A 20,763-nucleotide genomic window follows, 5' to 3' on the forward strand; every position below is an offset into this window, starting at 1 on the left:
GCACAGTGGGGAGGGTGTTTGCCTTGCACGCAGCTGACCCTGGTTTGATCTCCAACACCCCATATGGTCCCCTGAACACCATCAGGAGTAATTCCTAAGCCCAGAGTCAGGAGCACACCAGAGGCAGGAGAACACTCTGAGCACTACTGGGTGTGCCACAAAAACAAAAACAAACAAAAAAATGAGAATGTGTTGTTGAAGTGGCTGTGGGCAGAGCAGGGAGACCGGATGTGTTATAACTGCCTTTGGTTGGTAATAATAACATGACCATGTTGTTTTCCTTCCCATTGTAATATCATGGGAAGAACAGCTGTTAGAACACAGCAGGTTATTGGAACAAACATAACCCTGAACAATGGCCCCGACTGGGAGCCTCCCATCTGGGGTCACTCACTCACTGATGTCCCAGCTGTGCTGCAACCCCCAGCCCTCAGCCACATGGGCACAGAGAAGGGGGTATTTCAAGCCTGGGGCTAGGCTGACAATTTTCAGGAAAGAGGGGTGACTTCCCTTCTCCTTCCCCAAGGAAGCTGTCCCAGGAATCTGGGAAGATTTCAGAAGGTTCCCTGGAAGAAAGGATGAGCTGGGGTGAGGTGGGTAGAAAGGAGTAACATGAAAGGAATATTTTTGGGAGGAGTGGGGATTTGACCCCTTTCAGCGATGCTCAGGGGTTACTCCTGACTTTGCACTCAGAAATCACTCCTGTCAGACCCAGAAAACCATAATGGATGCTGAAGATTGAGCCCGAGTCAGTCCCAGGTTGGCTGCATGCAAGGCAAAGGCCCTACTGTTGTGCTATCACCCTGATCCTATGAAAAGAATTTTTTTTCTTGGTTTTTGGGTTACTCCTGGCTATCTGCTCAGAAATAGCTCCTGGCAGGCACAGGAAACCATATGGAACGCTGGGATTCGAACCAACCACCTTAGGTCCTGGATCAGCAGCTTGCAAGGCAAACACTACTGTGCTATCTCTCTGGCTCCTGAAAAGAATTTTAAATCACTATTTGTGATAGGAAACCCCTGATCCCGATTCCCAGAGCCTTGGCAGGGACTGCCAATGAGGTGACAGCAGAGGGCATGAGTCACAGAGCCCTAAAGCCCACAAATGCCATTGGGCTGAGACCTGGGGAGATGCAGGGGAGAGGGAAGAACAAAATTGTCCCGGGCCCAGAGATGGAATTTTCTTGGCTCCAGGAGGCTTCAAGAGAAGGAAATGCTTTACCTGGCAGTACTTGTTTATGAACAGTTCTTGGAGTACTGTGGATCCAAGCATAGACCCCAGGCTCCAGGGCTGAACCCCTGTTCCTTGCAACCCTGAGGCGTGACCAAGCCAGGCTTACAAAAGGGACTTTACACCTACAAAGGCATTTCCCTGGACCCTGGGTCCAGCCTGAAGGTGGAGTTCAGTTAGCTCTGCCAGTACCTCTGTTTCTTCCATACACAGACCATTTCTTGGTACAGAGAAAGCTCTGTGCAATGTTCTATTTTTATTTCTGTGGGGTGGGAAGGTGTGAATTGATGACTATCTGTGAATGTTTATTCCCCCAGAGTGAGCACATGTAGACTGACTCTGCCCCTCTCCCAAAACAAGATTGGGGGACTAGGGGGTGGGTGGATGATACGTACCCAAGAGTCTGCATTTCAGCCTCCAAACTCCTTGGTCTTGACTGAGTTATTGAATTACCCTCCCCCACAGGGAAATGACAAATGGAAACCCAAGGAGTCAGGGGACATGTGTAGGAGGACACATGTCCCTTGGGATGAAGCCCCAGTTCTCTCTGCCTGTCCCAGCAGTTTCTGGAACCTTCTGATAACGCCCATCTCCCTGTGGTTCTTGACACCCATGTGCAAGTTACAGACTCACAGGGCTCCCAACCCTCTTCTTCCCTTTCCAGGCCTTCCTGGTACGTCAAGAGAGTGGCCAGAAGTTGCTCTGTGTCCACTTCCCTGGCCTCCCTGAGGACACTTCCGATGTGCTTGAATACACCATCAAAGAAGAAAGATCAAGTAAGTACACCCTTCCTGTCCAGGTCTCCTAACCCGGCAGTGGTGTGGCTGCAGTGGTGAGGTTGCACCCGGTAGCCTCAGACACGCGTCAGGCAGAGGCGGGTCAAGCAGAGGCAGATCTTGGCGGGCTTTGCTTCAGGCCCAAGTGTGTCTGTCTCTCACTGAGTTTCTGTTCTGCCTCCTTGTGGCTGCAGCAAAGTTTCCTATAGGTAGCTCAAGCTGGGGGAAAGTGGGGAAAGGTGAGGACAGCTTGTGGGTCCCTGCAGCCTTGCAACAGCTCAGCACATGCTCCTGTCAGAATTGAAATAGGAGTCACTTGGCCTTTTGGAGCCTCGATTTTTACATCTGTCCAGTGGAAATAATGGTTAATCTGTTGGGTTATTGTGCTTTGAAAGATAAAGATTGGTGTGTGCAAATCTGCCTAGAATAGATGTGGGCTTCGGGGTCCCTAATCCAAGACATGTTTGTACTGACACATGATGTTGGTATTCTGGGCCCAAATGAATTCTATTAAAGGAATCTTCAGAACATTTCAGGCCCTGGCTTGGGTTTTGTTATTAATGGATCAAGATAATGGGGTGGAGATAAGACTGTGGAGCTGTTTCTTCTTGATTGACTACAGAGAGATAATAGCTAAAGTAAACACTGATGCATTTACGAGGTGTTTGACAAATACTTGAATCCAATAAGTAGATGTCTATATAATTAAATGAGTGGAGACAATACAACAGTTACAGCGCTTGCTTTACTCACAACCAATACCACTTTGATCCCCAGCACTGCCTATGGTCCTTGGAGCATCATCTGGAATGGTCCTTGAGCACAGAGCCAGGAGTAAGGCCTGAACACAGCCAGGTGTGGCCAAAAGCAACAAAACAATGCTAAGAGAACATTATCAACAGTTGAAAATCTTCATTAAGGGCAGAAGCAATAGCATAGTGGGTAGGGCCTTCTGCCCTGCACACAGTTTACCTGGGATCAACCCCCAGCATCCATATGGTCCTCTGAGTCTGCCAGGATTAATTTCTGAGTACAGAGCCAGGAATAATCCCTGTGTGCCTCTGGATGTTGTCCAAAAGCAAAAACAACAAAAAAGAAAACCTTCATTAAATATTCTGAGAGCTTGTGTCTTATCATGTGATCAATGCTGGGCAAAGCTGAAGGAAAGCATCTGGGTCCCTTCTGATGGAGGGGAGGAAACAAAACATGGGGAGGGGGCATGTTAAGAGACACAGTCAGGGGCCGGCATGGTGGTGCTAGAGGTAAGGTGTCTGCCTTGCCAGCGCTAGCCTAGGACGGACTGCAGTTCGATCCCCCGCCATCCCATATGGTCCCCCAAGCCAGGAACGACTTCTGAGCACATAGCCAGGAGTAATCCCTGAGTGTCACCGGGTGTGGCCCAAAAACCAAAAGAGAGAGAGAGAGAGAGAGAGAGAGAGAGAGAGAGAGAGAGAGAGAGAGAGAGAGAGAGAGAGAGAGAGAGAGAGTCATTGTTTTGTATGACGATTGACACTGGTCCCCCAAGCCAGGAGCGACTTCTGAGCGCATAGCCAGGAGTAATCCCTGAGCGTCACCGGGTGTGGCCCAAAAACCAAAAGAGAGAGGGGTGGGGGAGAGTCATTGTTTTGTATGACGATTGACACCTCTGAGATGCCCTATGTGTAGGGCACAGGGAGGGAAGACTGCTGGAGGCTGAGTCAGCCCTGAAGGGTGAGTGTATGAATTCTTTCAAAGCCGTATGAGGGGTTTGTCAGCCAAGCTGCTTCTCTGCCTCTACCTGTTGGTGCTGGTACCTTTCTGGTACCTTCTTTGCTCAGTGAAGGAGCAAAAACTACTGGGATTGAATCCCAACTCTGCTCTTTCCTTGGTGATAAGGCTCAACCTCTCCAGGCCTCTATAGTGATAATGATCTCTCTCTTGTGGGGTGCTGGGAGTGGGAGAAGTGGTGGAGTTTAATGTATCGTACTTAGAACAGAAGGTGGGGTGTAGTCCGGTGATAAAGTACATATGTTGCATGTGTGAGATCTAGGTTTGATCCCCAAATAATCAACAGGGGTTAAAGAGAGCACAGCCAATAAAGTGTTTGCCTTGCACACAGCCTACTCAGGTTCAATCTCCTGCAACACATACAGTCCGCAGAACACCTTCAGGGGTGATCCTAAGCATAGAGCCAGGAGTAAGCTCTGAATACCACTCCACCCAGAATGGTATGACACATAGAGGTGATGGTCTCTTTTCTATTGTTCCTATTAATCCTTCTAGACTAGAGGATTGGTTAGATTAAAAAAAAAAAAAAGACTTGAAGTAACCCGGATTGTGGGTAAATCCCAGCCAGTATTTTTAGGGGACTCCATGAGCAGAGGGAACCCTGGATATTCTTGATTTCCCCTATGCTTGCTGGGGTTGCAGTGAGGGGGATAGCCCGAGGAAGGAGTAAACAAGGGGAAGACCCAGGATAGGGAACTGCAGTTGCGGTTCCCCACCCAGAGCTAAGATCAAGGAAGAAGACAAGGGGATCCCTCTGAGTGGGCGAGCAGCCTCCTAGGTGGCTCTTTAAGGCTTGCTTTGCAAGACACTGACCTCAGCCACTTCTCTGCCTCCCTGTGCTTACCTCAACCTCTGCTCTTGTGGTGAGAGTTTCTTGATAAATCCTGAGATGGCCAGCTCAGGCCCGTTAGTCTGTGGTTATAGCCCCCACCAGCCACAGAGACATCTATGCACATTCCCTGGCACACAGAACACTAGTGAGTCTCCCTTGGGCACAGAGGTTGTGGGGGGGGGGCACTGCTGGTAATTATCAGAGGTGTGGGCGGCCATCAAGAGGAAGGAAGAGGAAGGAAGATGAGCTGCATGCATGCAAGGCCTGTACTGCTCCCTTTGCGTTGTCTCCTCTACCCTGCAGAAGCACTTTATAAAACTATCTTCCCTTTGCCACCCATGAGCACTATCTGGGGCACAGAGAAGGGAATGGGAATGAACATAGAATTCTATGATGGCTCTGAGAGGTGACAGGGGCAGCGCTGTCCCAGAGGCCAGTGGGATAGAAAATACCAGTCTTGGGATGGAGCCATAGTACAGTGGGGAGGATGTTACCCTGCATGCGTCAGAACCAAGATCAATCCGTGGCATCCCATATGGTTCCCCAAGCACTGCCAGGAGTGATTGCTGAGTGCAGAGCCAGAAGTAAACCATGAGCACAGGGAGGGAGGGAGGGAGGGTGGGAGGGAGGGAGGAAGGAAGGAAGGAAGGAAGGAAGGAAGGAAGGAAGGAAGGAAGGAAGGAAGGAAGGAAGGAAGGAAGGAAGGAAGGAAGGAAGGAGGGAAGGAGGGAAGGAGGGAAGGAGGGAAGGAGGGAGAAAGGAAAAATGAGTATCCTGTGAGAGCTGGGTGCAGGCAGGATCCAGGACTCCCACCCACTGCTTCCTGGCCTCCCACACAAGACAGAAAGACTTTGTAGTGTGTGGGTCCCACTTGACCTCATTGGGACTCTCAGTGGCTGGATTGGGGATGGGCAAGGCACCGACTATAGGCCGGACGCAAAGGGGATGAAGAGGCAGAAGCGTTTGCTCTGCCCCCATCTGAGTAGAAATTAAGCCCCTGGCCAGAGACAGGCACTGTTTGTTTGTCCAAGATCTGGACCACAAAGGCCCTGAGAGCAGTGGGTCGGGCAGTGAGTCCAGCAGTGACCTGGACAGTGATCCTTTCCTGAGGTCTGAAAACACAGGAGCCAGCGGCCTATCTGGAACAAGAAGTATGTGATAGCGAGATCTGGTTCACTCCTGCAGGAAGTGACTACTGGGTTGGTTGGTCAGTTGAGGTTTCAGGGCAGCCCCATCCACTCCCCGCCTTCTGACTAGAAGGCAGCCCTGAGGCTGTTGGGGTTCCTCTCATGCTGCTCCTCATTCTCTCAGCCTGTGGGATGACAGGGAGCTGGCATGGAAAGGCGCTTAGGCTTGAGGTGCTTGGAAAGGGAGCCCTCCACTGGCCAGCTCAGCCAAAACTGTGCTGGAGCTGAGGGTGCTTATTTCCTCCAGGAGGAGAGAACTCTTTTTTTTTTTTTTTTTTTTTTTTTCTTTTTTGGTTTTTGAGCCACATCCGGCTGTACACAGAGATGACTCCCAATTCTGCACTCAGAAATAACTCCTGCCAGGCTCAGAGGATCATATGGATGTCAGGGATTGAATCTGGTTGGCTGAACACAAGACAAGTGCCCCCCACCTGTTTTAATATATCTCTACCCCATTTAGCCGGTATTTGAACAAAAATGTTTGAGAGAGAGACACAGACAGACAGACACACACACACACACACACACACAGAGAGAGAGAGAGAAAGAGAGAGAGAGAGAGAGCAGCAAGTAGAATGCTGAATTTGCATGGGATTGACCCAATTCAACACCACATATGGTCCTCTGAACACCACCAGGTGTGAACCTTGAGCACAAAACCAGGAATAAATCCCAAAGCATTACCAGATAATCCCATCCACCCAAAAAATCATTGCATGCAGCAGCCCAGGGTAAAATCCCAGGCTCTTCTCTATCACCCTAAACACCACAGGAGTGAACCCCAAGGATAGAACTGAGAGTGTCCTCCCAAAAAACCAAGCAAAAAATGCATTCTGGGACCAAACAGATTGCAAAGAAGGCACTTACTGACGCACAGCTGACCAGGTTCCATTTCTGTCACCACAGATGGTCCTCCAAACCCCACCAGGAGTGGTTCCCGAGTGCAGATCCAGGAGTATGAGTCCTGAGCACTGCCTGGTGTGGCCCCCAAATAAAAACATATGCAGAGCAGGCCAGCTGGAAGTTTCCCCAGAAGGGGCTCTGTTTCCGGTCCAGATGACTCTTTGGAAGTTTCCCCAGAGCCTTGGGATTTAGTCCTATGATCTTAAGACATGGGACAAGTGTGCTGTGCTACCACTTCATCTGTTAAACATGAATACTGACACCACAGATCACGGAGGGCCACAGAGCAAGGGTAGAGTCATGGGGCCGTGTCACTAGGTTAAGGACACTCCTGGCAGCATGGTGATCATGGCTGATGATCAGAACATCTTTGTTCCCAGAACAAAGCTCCAAACACTTTGGAATTTCTAAGTGATAAGGGCGATATGGATTTAATTCTTTATATGCGTGGCATGAAAATTCCAGATAAACCCAAAGATTGGCATCCCCGGAGGTGACACCCCGATTCTCTCCCTTCTGACCATTCCTGAATGACTTTCACTCTTTCCTAATCAACGAAGGATTCAGGAAGTGCCAAGTTCCCTCTGAGTCCTTCTTTTTTTTTTTTTTTTTTTTTTTTTGTGGTTTTTGGGTCACACCCGGCAGTGCTCAGGGTTACTCCTGGCTCCATGCTCAGAAATTGCTCCTGGCAGGCACGGGGGACCATATGGGACGCTGGGATTCGAACCGATGACCTCTTGCATGAAAGGCAAACGCCTTACCTCCATGCTATCTCTCCAGCCCCTCCTCTGAGTCCTTCTAGCCAATGAACCAAACCCCACGAAGGGGGTTGCTGGAATTCCTGACTGTTCAGTCACAAGCCTTAGTGACAAGCTTTGCTTGATGAGGGCAACTGGAATTGGGGGTGTCAGAGGATTGAGTGCTCCCCTGAGGGCTCTGACCTTGTCTCCAGGTAGCTTGGCTATGACTGAGCTGATTGATCTCAATGATCTACTGGGTGCCAGGGAAAGAACCCAAACGAATTGAGTCCCAGGGACTCCCTGGTGCCATGCAGGCTCTGAGAATCGCAGGCTGCAATGCTGATGTACTGGGGGAAAGAGCACCCTACATGGAGTATGTAGAGTGCAGCTGGATGCTGTGTAGTTCCCTCCAAAAGGCTGTCCCATTTGGGGGCACACCCCTTAGAAAATGATTCATTCTCTTTTGTTTGTTTTGGGTCACACCCGGTGGCAGTCAGGATTTACGTCTGGCTCTGTGCTCAGAAATTACTCCTAGTAGGCTAGGGGACCGTCTGAAATACCAGGGATCAAACCCAGGTTGGCCCTGTGTAAGGCAAATGCCCTGCCTTCTCTGCTGTCACTCCAGCTCCTAGATGATTCATTCTTTTCTCACCTTGGTTAGTGTACAGGCAGGTTTGAGCTCAAAACACAACTACTGGTTGTTTCTGTTTCTACCCGTTTCATTTCCAGCCTCGAAAACTGAGCTCAGCCCCTGGGAGCAGTGTGGGGGTGGGGGGAGCGTGGAAAGCGCCTCGTTGTGGACCAAACTCACCCCAGAACTGCATCATCAGACATGAGTGAACTTCCTTCTTTTGTTTGGGAATAACCTTTGGGTCACTGTGGTACTGAACTGTTCTCAGCCTTCCCTTTTTCCTTAGGCATTATGTGGAGAGATCCAGGGCTGCGGTTCTGCAACTAAGCCTTCCACAGGGGCCCCACTCCAAGGGGGCACCCTATGGTGCTACTGGGTGTGACCCCTGCAACCACAAGCATTGCCAAGAGCATGGCCATATATGTGTTCTCTGTCTTATTAAATGTATCAAAGACTCAAAAGACTTGAAAGAGACACAAATATCAGAGGGGGAGCATGGAGTTGAGTTTTGGGGACAGTAACACCCTCATACCTCCTTCATCTGGCTGGATAGATGAGTGGACCTTGGGAATCCTCAATTCTGATTCCCCCTTTGCTGGGGGTTGGGTATGATAAACCCAGGCCTCCTTAGGCCCAGAGAAAGGCATTGAGAAGAGGCATTCACCTTGAGAACCCAGCCTGTATCCGGGCTCAGAGACCAGAAAGGGGAGGGGATCAGAAAGAATTTGAAGTTGTGTCAAGGCTGAGGAGTTTGAATGAGACATCAGAGATGGCAGGAAGGTGGGAAGGGCCTTGTGGACTCCTACAAGGAGACTTCATTCATAACTTCATGGCGGGGGGACTGATGAGGAGGAGAATGGAATAGGAGGGCACTGTATGGAGTAGGAGTCAGAGAGCTCTGTACAGATGGAAAAGGACCAGAGGAGGAGAGAGGAGCTTGAGTCTAGAGAGGTTGAGGAGGGCTCTACTGTGCAGTCTCTAAACATAGCTGGAGACCGCTTAGCACAAGGTCCCACCTGGTCCCTGTCGGAGCCAATGGAATGCAAAATGGCAAGGACCCCAGGAAGAGGTGTTCACACTCTCCAAACAACCAGCCTCCAACAGCAAAGCTCTCCCTACCCCAGAGCCCTGTAGGTTTTCGCGGCTGAAATAGTAGAGGTGCAGTTACAAAAGGCTTTGACAAACTAAACTCAGGGCTTCACTCTCCTAACACAGGCACTTGACCCCTGAACCTACTTGACCCCCAGCACTCAAAACTGCAGCGGCTGCTCCACTCCAGATCGTGGTCAGTTCAGATTCTGTGCTGAGAAGGATGCTTTGTGGAACAGGGGTGGTGAGGGCCAGGAGGGGAAACAAGCGAGGTGCATGTTCTCACAGTGTCCCTGTGCACTGTGCAGACTCCAAAGTCAAGGCTCAGAAGGAGACTTTTCAGGAGATGCATTGACACAACTGTCTTGTGCACCTCCCAGAAGGGCCTCTGAGCAGCCCCAGCACTGGAGTGCACAGTGTCTGGTGCTCTACACTACTATAGAGATGGAAGGCAGCTGCTGGCCCATTGGGTCCAGTAACTTGCTCTATGTATGACTCAGTGGCTCTAGGCTTCCTAGAAGGGCCCTCTGAGTTCAGCCAGCAAGGGATGAAGGCAAAAGCTGTGGGAAGGATCCAGGCTGCAAACACCCAGAACAGAGGGGAAGGCCTGTCGCCCAATGTTCAGGCAGCCCCAGTGACCCCGAGAAGCCACATTCTCATGCCTGTACTACCAGCTTCTCCTTTCTGCCCTTTTTATTTTTATTTTTGGTTGGTTGGTTGGTTTAGGGGCCACACCCAGCAGCACTTGGGGGTTACTCCTGGCTCTGCACTCAGAAATCACTCTTGGCAGAATCATTTTTTATTTTTTGTTTGGGAGGCACACTCACTGGTGCTTGGAGTTACTCCTGACTCTAGGCTTGGTAATTATTCCTGATGGTGCTCGGAGGATCTTATGGGATGTCAACATGGGCTGGAACATGGGTTGGCCACATGCAAGAAACCAACTCTGTGCTTGCTCCTGCCCCTCCTTTCTGTCTTAACTATGTAAAGAAGCAGAGATGAAACCTTCTCGAAAGTTCCATAGATGTGACCTGTACTGTGTGTGTGTGTGTGTGTGTGTGTGTGTGCGCACGCGCATGAACGCGCATGTGAGTTTGTGTTAGAGATCAGACACATGTCTATAGAACCACATCTCGCCCCATGGCTCCCTTCACCCACCTGCTCTGGCTGGCCATGGGGATTTCACAAATAGAATTTGTTTGCATTGGCCGCTCTGCTCCAGCTACGTGTTTGGTTGTACTGATTACTTCTTGGTTTTCACAGTGGAAACTTTTAGGGAACTTGCTGGTAGAACTTCCTTGTCTGGAATGTTCCTTTCCCAGGTCATTGTTCCCAGTGCAGGGTAGTGCTGGGAGGGTGCCACTTCCCTAACCCTGTGACTCTGAATGAGCATCTCAGCTGGCCTTTGGCCCCCACACACTGAGTACTATGTGCCAGCTTTGGTGGGTTTTCAGGGGAATTCTCCTGCCTGCCCTTCTCCCCTCTTCCGCAGGGCCTCCACCTGGCAGGGACTTGTGCCCGGGGATTTCTGGGATTGGACCTGGCTGTGTTGAATCCATATTCAAAGTACATTCACCAGGTACTGAAGGGAAAAAGGTGTGGGGTGGCCAGAGTGAAGCAGAAAAATCATCCTGTTATAGAAAGAAGTTTAGAATCACCCTCTGAGCCTGACACCTTGGCAACTGTTATGAACAACTGTTCCAAGTTCACTGCCCAAAGACTGGAGTGCAGGGGATAAAATACCAGCTTATCCAGGGGCCAGAGCGATTAGCAAAGCGGCATGTCATTTGCCTTGCACATGGCTAACCTAGGCTGGACTGTGGTTCGATCCCCCGGCATCCCATATGGTCCCCTGAGCCAGGAGCAATTTCTGAGCACATAGCCAGGAGTAACTCCTGAGCATCGCCGGGTGTGGCCCAAATATAAAATAATTTTTAAAAAGCACCAGCTTATCCCAGTTTGATCCCTGGCACTGCATATGATCCCCAAGCCATGCCAGAAATGACTCCTTAGAGAAGAGCCAGGAATAAAGCCTGTATATCACCTAATGTGGCCCCAAACCAAAAACAATCAAGTGTATTACTAAGAACCAGTGCTGGGGGCTGAAGAGATAGCACAGCAGGTAAAGCAATTGCCTTGCACAGGCCCAACTCAGGGTCGATTCCTGGCAGCCCAAATGGTCCTCAAGTATCACCAGGAGTGATTCCTGAGTGCAGAGCCAGGAGTAGTAACCTGTGAGCACTGCTAGGTGTGGCCCAAACATTAAAAGAAAAAAAACAGCAAAAATCTAATGTGAATAGTGAGGGGATGAGAGGACTGCCTCAATGGCTTTGATTAGGGATAATCAAGATGATCAAGATCTCATAGCAGTGGCATAGGAGAAACAGATGCCAGGCTGAGATCTAGGACTTGCTTTGTTCCTTTCTTGCAGGTTGAATTGGACAGGGACAGAGCTGTCTGAAGCTCCCCTTTAACTTCTGCATTTGGGGAGACCCAGAGAGACGATTCTGTCCCAGGAACCCCCAGAATGTAGCATCCATAGTAGGCACTGAGGACCCTGCCATGGACAGAGTCCCATATGTGGATTCTGGATTCCTGCCTCATGTCTCTTAGTGATCCGACCTACCATGCTCTTCCTACACCAGGTCCTTGAGGACAAAGTTCTGACATGAAATATTTATCAAAGATGTGCGAAACACAGTTGAGTGACTAAGGAAACAGGATGAAAAAAGCCATTCTTTGTTGAGTATCTCCTGTGAATGAGCCGCTGACTAGCATGTCAGCTAGGGCCAAAGTCTCATGTAGGCAAGACTAGTGCTGCCCAGCTCTAGCCCTCCTCATATCCCACCCAGCAAAGCTTTTTCACTGGGTTCTGCAACATACCTCAAGTTTCTTTGCCCTAGACACCCACCCTGTTCCTCACTGGGCCTCACATATGTACTGAAAGCCAATGGATGGGCCCTAAACATAATGGGAATCCAAGTCCTCCACTGGGCAGATGGGTAAATTGAGGCCCAGGGGAAGTAGATGGGCTCAGGGGAAGGTTAGTGCTTCCCAGGGTTGGCTTCTGGAATTAGGATTTAATTCTGATCACCACTCTCTCCCTCTCTCCAATTTCCCCACAGGCGGTTTTTATGGTCTGGGGCCTTTTCGCTGGGCTGGATAAAGAAACTATGGTACAGGACAAGAGAGATTATTCAGTGGGTAGGGTTTATCTTATGTGCAGCTGACCAGGGATCGATACCTAGAACCCTATATAGTCTCCCCAGCCTGCCATGCATGATTCCTGAACACAGAAAAAGAAATAATGAGGGCCAGAGTGATGGCACAGTGGATTGGGCCTTTGCCTTTCACGTGGCTGGCCCAGGTTCATTCCCTTGCATTCCATATGGTTCCCTGAGCCTGAGAGGAGGAACTTCTGAGTGCTGCCAGGTGTGGCCACCTAAAAATAAAATATTCCTGGGGCTAGAGAGATAGTACAGGGGTTATATACATATATATATAGCCTTTTATATATGGTCCATCTCAGTTTGACCCTCAGCACCACATGATCCCCCAAGCATTGCTAGGTGTAGTTTTAGAGGCTCCTCAGCACTGCCAGAGTGACCTGGGAAATATCCAAGACTATGGACCAGTATCCTCGGACCCTGCCCCAATGGGCTGAGAATAGTCATAAGCACTTGGGACTCATAAACACTTGGGACACCCCTGTTCCCCATCTACACCGGACAGAAAGTGGTGAGCGGACATGAGTCCCTTGCATACTGCTTACTGGGCTGTGGCCTCCCGGGGCAGGCTCGAACCTTGGATCCGTCTGGCCTTGGGAGCACTTGCACACATCGCCCCCTTGCGTGCTTGGAAAGCAAATCAGTTCTTTGGCAGCCAGAGACTGTTCCCTGGGCTGCACGGTCACTTATATGGGGCTGGTGCGCCCCCTGCAGGCAAAGAGGACCATCCTCCCATGTTTGCTGGGAGACAGGAACCCAGTTTGCACCTGGATCCGCAGTGCTCCCCAGTCTCCAGAGAACTGGCAATCCTGCCCAATTCCACCCCTGAGAGCAAGAAAAGTGGGCTTTTATTTCTTTGATGTCTTTTATGGGGGATGGAAGTGTCAAACCCCAGCCTGGCGGGAGCAAGGCAGGAGCAGGAGGAGCTTTATTTTGGGAGGTGCCACACCCAAAGGCACTCAGGGGTTTCTCCTGGATCTGCATTCAGAAATCACTCCTGACACACTCGGGGGACCATATGGGATGCTGGGGATTGAACCTGGGTCAGCCGTGTGCAAGGCAAAAGCCTTACCCTACATTGTGCTATGGCTCAGGCCCAAGGCTGGCTCTCTGGCCCAAGAAATGTCGTTTTTATATTGGGGGTGTGGGGGAGGTGGAATGAGACTTTTGGAATGGTCTAAGGGCCTGAGCAACCGGGTTGCTGCAGCCCTCCCCTGCCTCCGAAACTCTCTCCCCAGGTTTCCCAGTAGTCATGCTCTTCTTTATTCCTCACAGATACCTGCCTGGCAATCTGAAGCCACTTTAAAGAAAGAGGGTGCGAACTTCCTGGTCCCATCTAAGTGACCATGTTGGATCAGCTGGGTCAGTTGCTCTTAAGGGATTCCCCCACTGTAGCCCCGTTGGGGAGAGAGAGAGAGGTAGAAGCTAAGTATCCTTTTATTCCAGACTTCTGTAAAGGGAAGCAGAGAGCCTGGGCAGTGGTTCATGCCTAGTGTATAAAGTCCTCTGAGTTTTATCCCTAGGGCTACATGCCTTCCCAACAACACCAGATATAGTCCTGGTGGCTTTTTTTTTTTTGGGGGGGGGGGTGCTTTCTGACAATGCTCAGTGCTTACTCCTGCACTCAGGACTTATACAACTGGCGGTGCTCGGGGAACCATATGGGATGCTGGGGATCTAACCCTTGCGGGCCATGTGCAAGGCAAATGCCCTTCCTATTGTACTACTTCTTCAGGCTCCAGTTAGCTGGTTTTTTTTTGTTTGTTTATTATTTTTGTTTGTTTGGGGGGGTACAGCCAGTAGTGCTCAAGGGTTACTCCTGGCTCTGTGCTCAGGAATCACCCCTGGTGGGCTCATGGGACTCTTTGGGATACTGGGAATTGAACCTGGGTTGGCCGTGTGTAAGGCCTAAAGGGCCTACTTGCTGTGCTATAGCTCCAACCCCACCCTGCTGGCTAGTTTTGTTTTGTTGTTTTTGTTTGTTTGTTTGTTTTGGTTTTTGGGTCACACCTGGCAGTGCTCAAGGGTTACTTCTAGCTCTGTGCTTAGAAATCGCCCCTGGCAGGCACAGGGATCCTGGGATTCCAGGATTCGAACCACCGAACTTCTGCATAAAAAGCAAATGCCTTACCTCCATGCTATCTCTCCGGCCCCTGCTGGCTGTTTTAATGAGAAATAAAGGAGCCCATGTGATGAGGACACATGGCACTATGGATGGTGGCATTGATTACAGTAACCACATGTAATTTTGCTTGGCAAAAAGCCAAGCACTGCACAATGGCATACACACATGTATGTGCTCACGCACATTCACCAGAGTGATCAGTTTTGGAAGCTTTATCCTGTTGCTCAGAGGAGCAGAGAATGGCTTGAGCCTGAACCCTGGGCTTCTGACTCTGCTCCTGACTGGTCACAGGGATGCCTCAAGGACAAAGGGACCCTGTAGAAACCAACATGAACCTTGTGGCTTCACAGTTTCCATGTCATTTGGGTCCTTATGATCAGCTGCCCGGTCATGAGTTCTGGTCCCTGCAGGAAGCAGAGGCAGGTAAGAATAAGCCCAGAGGAAGTACAGAGGCTGAAGATGGCTCAGAGGGCTGCTTTGTGGACCAGAGCAATAGCACAGCAGGAAGGGTGATTACCTTGCACGTGGATGACCCCAGTTTGATCCCTGTCATCCCATGTAGTCCTGTGAGTCTATCAGGAGTAATTTCTGAGTGCAGAACCAGGAGTAAGCCCTGAATACTGCCAGGTGTGCCTTCACCCAAAAAAAGCGGGCTGCTTTGTATGCAGGAAGCCTTGTTTGATCCCCACCACCACATGATTCCCCAAATACCAGAAGGTGCACAGAGCCAGTTGTCCACAGGCTGCAGAATGTAGCCCCCAAACCAAAATAACAATAAGGATAATGATGATGATGATGATGATGATGATGATGATGATGATGATGATGATGAAGGCAGCACAGGACACTGGTCAACTATGTTTTAAAGATTTCCTCCCTGTTCTGCAGAAAACTTTGTCTTCTGAGGAAAACTACTTGTTGATGACTTTTATCTGGGAATCAGGCCAGGTTCTTTGAGTGCATCACACTTCTCCTGTAAAGGATTTATTGTGTCGGGGGGGGGGGGGGACGACATTGGTCCCCATTTGCCGAAGGGGTGATTTATCTATTTTGGGTCTTTGGACCCAACCGCCAGGTCTTTCAGTCCTGCACCAAATGCCAGCACTAGGTGGCGCTATGGAGCTGCCGTGCTGGTCACAAAGGGCACGTGTGATCCCCCGTCGTCGACTTGGTTCTTCGTGTCTGTGTGTTTCTGTGTGTGTGTGTGTGTGTGTGTGTGTGTGTGTGTGTGTGTGTGTGTGTGTGTGTAACTCACCAAACAGCAGTCTATCCTGTTACGTTTTTACGTTCATGCAATGTGACCAGCAGATAGACATCAAGCTGTGCCAGAAGTCTGTGTGCCAAACTTCGAACATATCTATTTTTCCTACTTTTTTTTATTTATAACACTGTGATTTATCAAGTTGTTCATAATACAGTTGTTTCAGGCATTAAATACTCCCAACACCAATCCCGCCATTAGCGTGACCTTCCTTTCACTAGTGTCCCCAGTTTCCCACCCACCAGCCCAGACTGCCTCTATGCAAGCACAAATTTACTTCACATTGTTTGTTACAAAACAAAATCAAATGGAATCAAAACTTAGATCAATACTTATTTAAATTATTTAAACTTGTTGTTATCTCTGAGCCGGAGAGATAGCATAGAAGTGGGGCATTTGCCTTGCATGCAGAAGGACGGTGGTTCGAATCCCAGCATCCCATATGGTTCCCTGAGCCTGCCAGGAGCGATTTCTGAGTACAGAGCCAGGAGTAACCCCTGAGCGCTGCCGGGTATGACCCAAAAACCAATATAATAATAATAGTAATAATAATAATAATAAAATTGTTATCTCATCATGCTGTTACACAAATCAGTGTCTAAGGACTTATTGGCTTGTGGTTGGTGCTAATTGAGTATTCTGTGTTACTGTTTAGGCCTCATTGAACATGGTAGATTTTTTTGTTTTGCCAATTTTAAATAGTTTTAAGACATTGCATTTTCCATTTATGATACACTAAGCTTGGTAGATTTTTATGAAACTTTCCTATCAGATTTCTTGTGATATTACTGGGCTGACACTACCATAATGTATTGAGGTGTTGCATGGCCATGTGTGGCTGCATGGTCCAGGATTTATATATCTAATAAACAAATATGGTGACTTGGAAGTTTGATAAGTTGCAGAACTGGGCCCTTTCTGTTGGAAGGTGTAGGGGTGGCATTGGGCTGCTATAGTTCATGCAGAAAGGGTATTCTTTTTGGGGGGCGTTGGGTCACACCCGCAGCGCTTAGGGGTTATTCCTGGCTCTATGCTCAAAAATCGCTCCAGGCAGGCTCAGGGGACCATATGGGATGCTGGGATTTAAACCACCATCCTTCTGCATGCAAGGCAAATGCCCTACCTCCATGCTATCTCTCCAGCCCCCAGAAAGGAAATTCTGACCCCTAGATGGACAGCGTTCCATATGGTCTCCCAAGCCAGGAGCGATTTCTGAGCACAAAGCCAGGAGTAACCCCAGAGTGTCACCGAGTGTGGCTCAAAAAACAATCAAAAAATTAAGACTAGAACTCTCTTATGATACAGAAATTCCATTTCTTGACATTGACCCTTCCTAAACACAAAGACATTAATTTGAAAAGATGCAGGCACATCCATAGTCCACTGTTTAGCCACAAGAATCAGGTTATAGAAATAATACAAATGTCTCATGACAGATGAATGGATATAGAGTAACTTTATACATACACACACTGGAAGACTGCAGTTCTATGGAAAGATGAAATCTTGCAGTTTGCTGCAGTGGGCTTGGATCTGGAAAGTGAACAAAGTCAGAGGGAGAATAAATACCAGATGATCTCACTCCTTTGTTGCACACAGAAAAACAAAACAAGGAACTAGATGGTATATAAAAGTGGCAAACTCTTGGCCTTGGATTATAAAACAGATTCTCAAGCTGGTTGGGGAAAGAAAAGTGAATAAGGGATGACAATGGCATGGGGTGGAAGCATTGGGCACTTCTTTTGTGCGTGCGTGCGTGCGTGTGTGTGTGTGTGTGTGTGTGTGTGTGTGTGTGTGTGTATAGTATATACACGCATGCTTAATATTTGCATCAATACTTTGTACATCAATACTATAAATGCTAACACTGTTGTAAACCTTGTAACCTATTGTTTAAAAAATTAATTAAAACTGCTGTTTTTTACCTACTGAGCTATAGGACAGCATGTAAGGCATTTGCCTTGCATATAGCTGATCTGGGTTTGATCCTCAGCATCCCATATGGTCCTCCAAGCTTGCCAAGAGTGATTCCTGATTGCAGAGCCAGGAGTAACCCTTGAGCACCACTGGTTATGGCCAAAAAAACCCAAACAAACAAACAAACAAACAAACAAAAAACTAAAGCCTAATTTTAAAAAACTAATTCTAAAAATTTTGGGGCTGAGGAAAGAGCTCAAAGGTTGAGGAAATGGCTCAACGGGCTGAGGAAACAACTCAACAGCTCAAATGGCATGTCTTCTATGGGGATCTCAGTGGTCCCCAGCACTGCTGGGCATTGGCCCTGGTGGCCCCAGTATCATTGGGCTGAGCAGTGTCTCATTTCCTGAGCACAAAGTCTCAAATTCAAAGGCACAGTGCAGAGAGATATGACAGAGCTTGGAGGTGCTTGCCTTACATATGGCTGACCCCAGTTGCATTTCCAGCATAAAACAGTGTCCTGAGCACTGCCAGGAGTCAGCTCTGAGCACCGCTAGGTGTGGCCCAAAAAATCAAATAAAAATTTGTTATTGCAGGCCAGAGTGATAGCACAGACACAGGGCATTTTCCTTGCACACTGCTGACCAGGGCTCAATCCCTGGCATCCCTGAACCTGCCAGGAGCAGTTTCTGAGCACAGGGCAAGAGTAACCCTGAGCACTGCTGTGTATGCCCCACTCAAAAAAAATTTGTTATTGTGGAGTCAATCATTGGGTAAGGCACTTGCCATGCATGTGCTGACCTGGGTTCGATCTCCAGCATCCCATATGGTCCCTGAGCACTGCCAGGAGAAATTCCTGAGTGCAGAACCAAGAGTATTTCCTGAGCACCACCAGATGTAGTCCAAAAACAAAATATCAAACAAAAAAATCATTATTGTTACTGTTTTAGGGTCACATGCAGCAGTGCTCAGGGCTGACTCCTGACTCTACACTAAGGGATTACTCCTAGTGGATCTCCGGAGACCATATGGAGCCATATGGGATGCAAGGGATCAAATCCAGTTCTCCTGAATGCAAGGCATTCTATCTGTACTATCTCTCTGACCTAAACAGATAATTTTTTAAAGAAGAAAGTGAGAGTACAGCAGGAAAGGCAACTTGCCTTACATGCAGCCAACCTAGGTTCAATTCCCCAGCACTCCATATGGTCCCTCGAGTCCCACCAGGAGTGAACCCTAGCAGAGCTAGGTGAGGCCCCCAAATGAACAAACTAAAAAAAAAAGGCAAAAAGAAGAGCTAGGCTGAGTGTGGCAGTGAGGAGACTGGGGGAACCCTGCATAGAACTCTAACCAAAATCCACTGTTTCCTGTTGTGCTCCTGGAGCAATGAAGTAAAGGGGGCTTCCCAGCAAGGTCAGCTGGACCCATTGTGGCCTTCTACTCTCACTTCCGGATTCTTCTATGTTATTCTGCTGTCATGGTGGGTGGACACGGAGGTTCCAGTCCGCTATCCCCACTGCTGCGTGGGCAGGCCGGGCACTGGGGGGTGGAGATCTCCTCCCTACCATGGGCCTCACTCAGCGTTGCCCCATCTCTCCCCAGTTCTGTACCTGGAAGGCTCAGTTCTCGTGTTTGAGGACATCTTCAGGCTGATCGCCTTCTACTGTGTCAGTAGGTGAGTGTCTGACCCTTAGGCTAGAGCCCCCACAAATGAGAGAGCACCGGAAAACCCCCATAGAGAGGGCTGCAGCCCGAGAGATGCAGAGACGGGGCAGCTCCCATTTTGGCCTTGGCAGCCATGCAAGGACTCTCCATCCACTTCCACTACCTGTTCCCACGAAGACCTGTCACCCCAGTTTACTCCCCAAGCACCTCAGGCTTGTGGATTTCAGTGGCAGTACCTGCCTATGTTGGGTCTTAGAGGAACTTCTGCAGGGTGGCAGGAACTGGGGTCACCCCCGGGAGACTGGGTGAGACTCCACGACTAGTTCTGGGTGGGCTCACCCTGAATGGGCTCTTCTGCTTCTCAGCCTTGGCTATGGTTGCCTTTGCTGTCACAGCCACAGCAGTCATTGTCACAGTCAGTCCCGGGGAACTGTGAGGAGGTGAGCGGCCATGCCAGGGCTTGATCTGCAGGACACTGACCCCCCCCCCACGGGGCAGGCAGGGGCTGTGTGCCCCTGGGATTGTCTCGGGAGGGGTGGAACTCTGGGGTGTCTTTGCTCTTTGACTCCCCATTCACTGACTTTCCCCCAGAGCTACCTGGGTTTCCATGGGTCAGGAGATGGGGTGGGACTCCACATCTCTGGCCCCTCCCTGGATATCCTGAGCTGAGACATAGTTTGTGAGAGTGTGGGGGCTCTGAGCAGGACTCCCTGACCTCTGTGTTTTGCAGAGACTTACTGCCCTTTCCCCTGAGGCTGCCTGCAGCCATCCTGGGAGCCAGCAGCTGTGCAGAGCTGGAGACCATCTGCAACCTGGGCCTGGGTAAGTTTATGGAGCCTGCAGGAAATGGGGACCACAACCTGTCCTGGCTCCTAAAAGATGCCCCCTATCTTTGAGGGGCCTGCCTCAGGGTTTGCATCCACCGTTCATGCTGTTCTATCGCATCTGAGGAGCCTGTCAGAGGGCTGACCCACAATCAGAGGGCCAGGCCACAAGGTGTTTCTAGAACAGGGGTTGCCCCCACCTGCTTTACCTGTCCTGACCACCCACCACCGCTTGGCACGACCCTATGCTACCCCCGGACCCTTTGAGGGTGCAGAAAAAGGCAAAGAGGAGGCATTGAGAGGAAGGAGGCGGCTCTCTAGAGGCACCTAGACAGAATCAGAACCGGGACTAGAACAGCCTCACAGTGACATGGGGGCAGCCATTGGAGGAGCCAGACCTGGGCAGGATCTGAGTCTGGAGAGAAGGGCAGAAATTCTGGGTCCTCTGAAAAACCCCAGAGCTCACCAGAGTAGGAGAACACATAGCGCAAGCTGAGAACAGGCCCTGCATCGCACCCCAAAACTCATTCCTCATATGCTGCACCCCTCAGCTCACTCCTTACACACCACCCCACACCACACAACTTC

The 20,763-nt window shown here is 49.6% G+C and overlaps 1 protein-coding gene across 1 annotated transcript in view; it reads left to right on the top strand.

Moving 5' to 3' along the window:
* The window catches only part of RIN3 (Ras and Rab interactor 3), a 65,497-nt gene that overhangs the window by 16,281 nt on the left and 28,453 nt on the right, over positions 1-20,763 (top strand). Inside the window, exons 5-7 of the mRNA XM_049770728.1 lie at positions 1,896-2,007; positions 19,289-19,361; positions 20,082-20,173. Coding sequence (XP_049626685.1) covers positions 1,896-2,007; positions 19,289-19,361; positions 20,082-20,173 — 277 coding nt within the window. The remainder of the gene's footprint in view (positions 1-1,895; positions 2,008-19,288; positions 19,362-20,081; positions 20,174-20,763) is intronic.

The sequence above is a fragment of the Suncus etruscus genome, chromosome 3, assembly GCF_024139225.1.
Source record: "Suncus etruscus isolate mSunEtr1 chromosome 3, mSunEtr1.pri.cur, whole genome shotgun sequence".
Lineage (NCBI taxonomy): Eukaryota > Metazoa > Chordata > Mammalia > Eulipotyphla > Soricidae > Suncus > Suncus etruscus.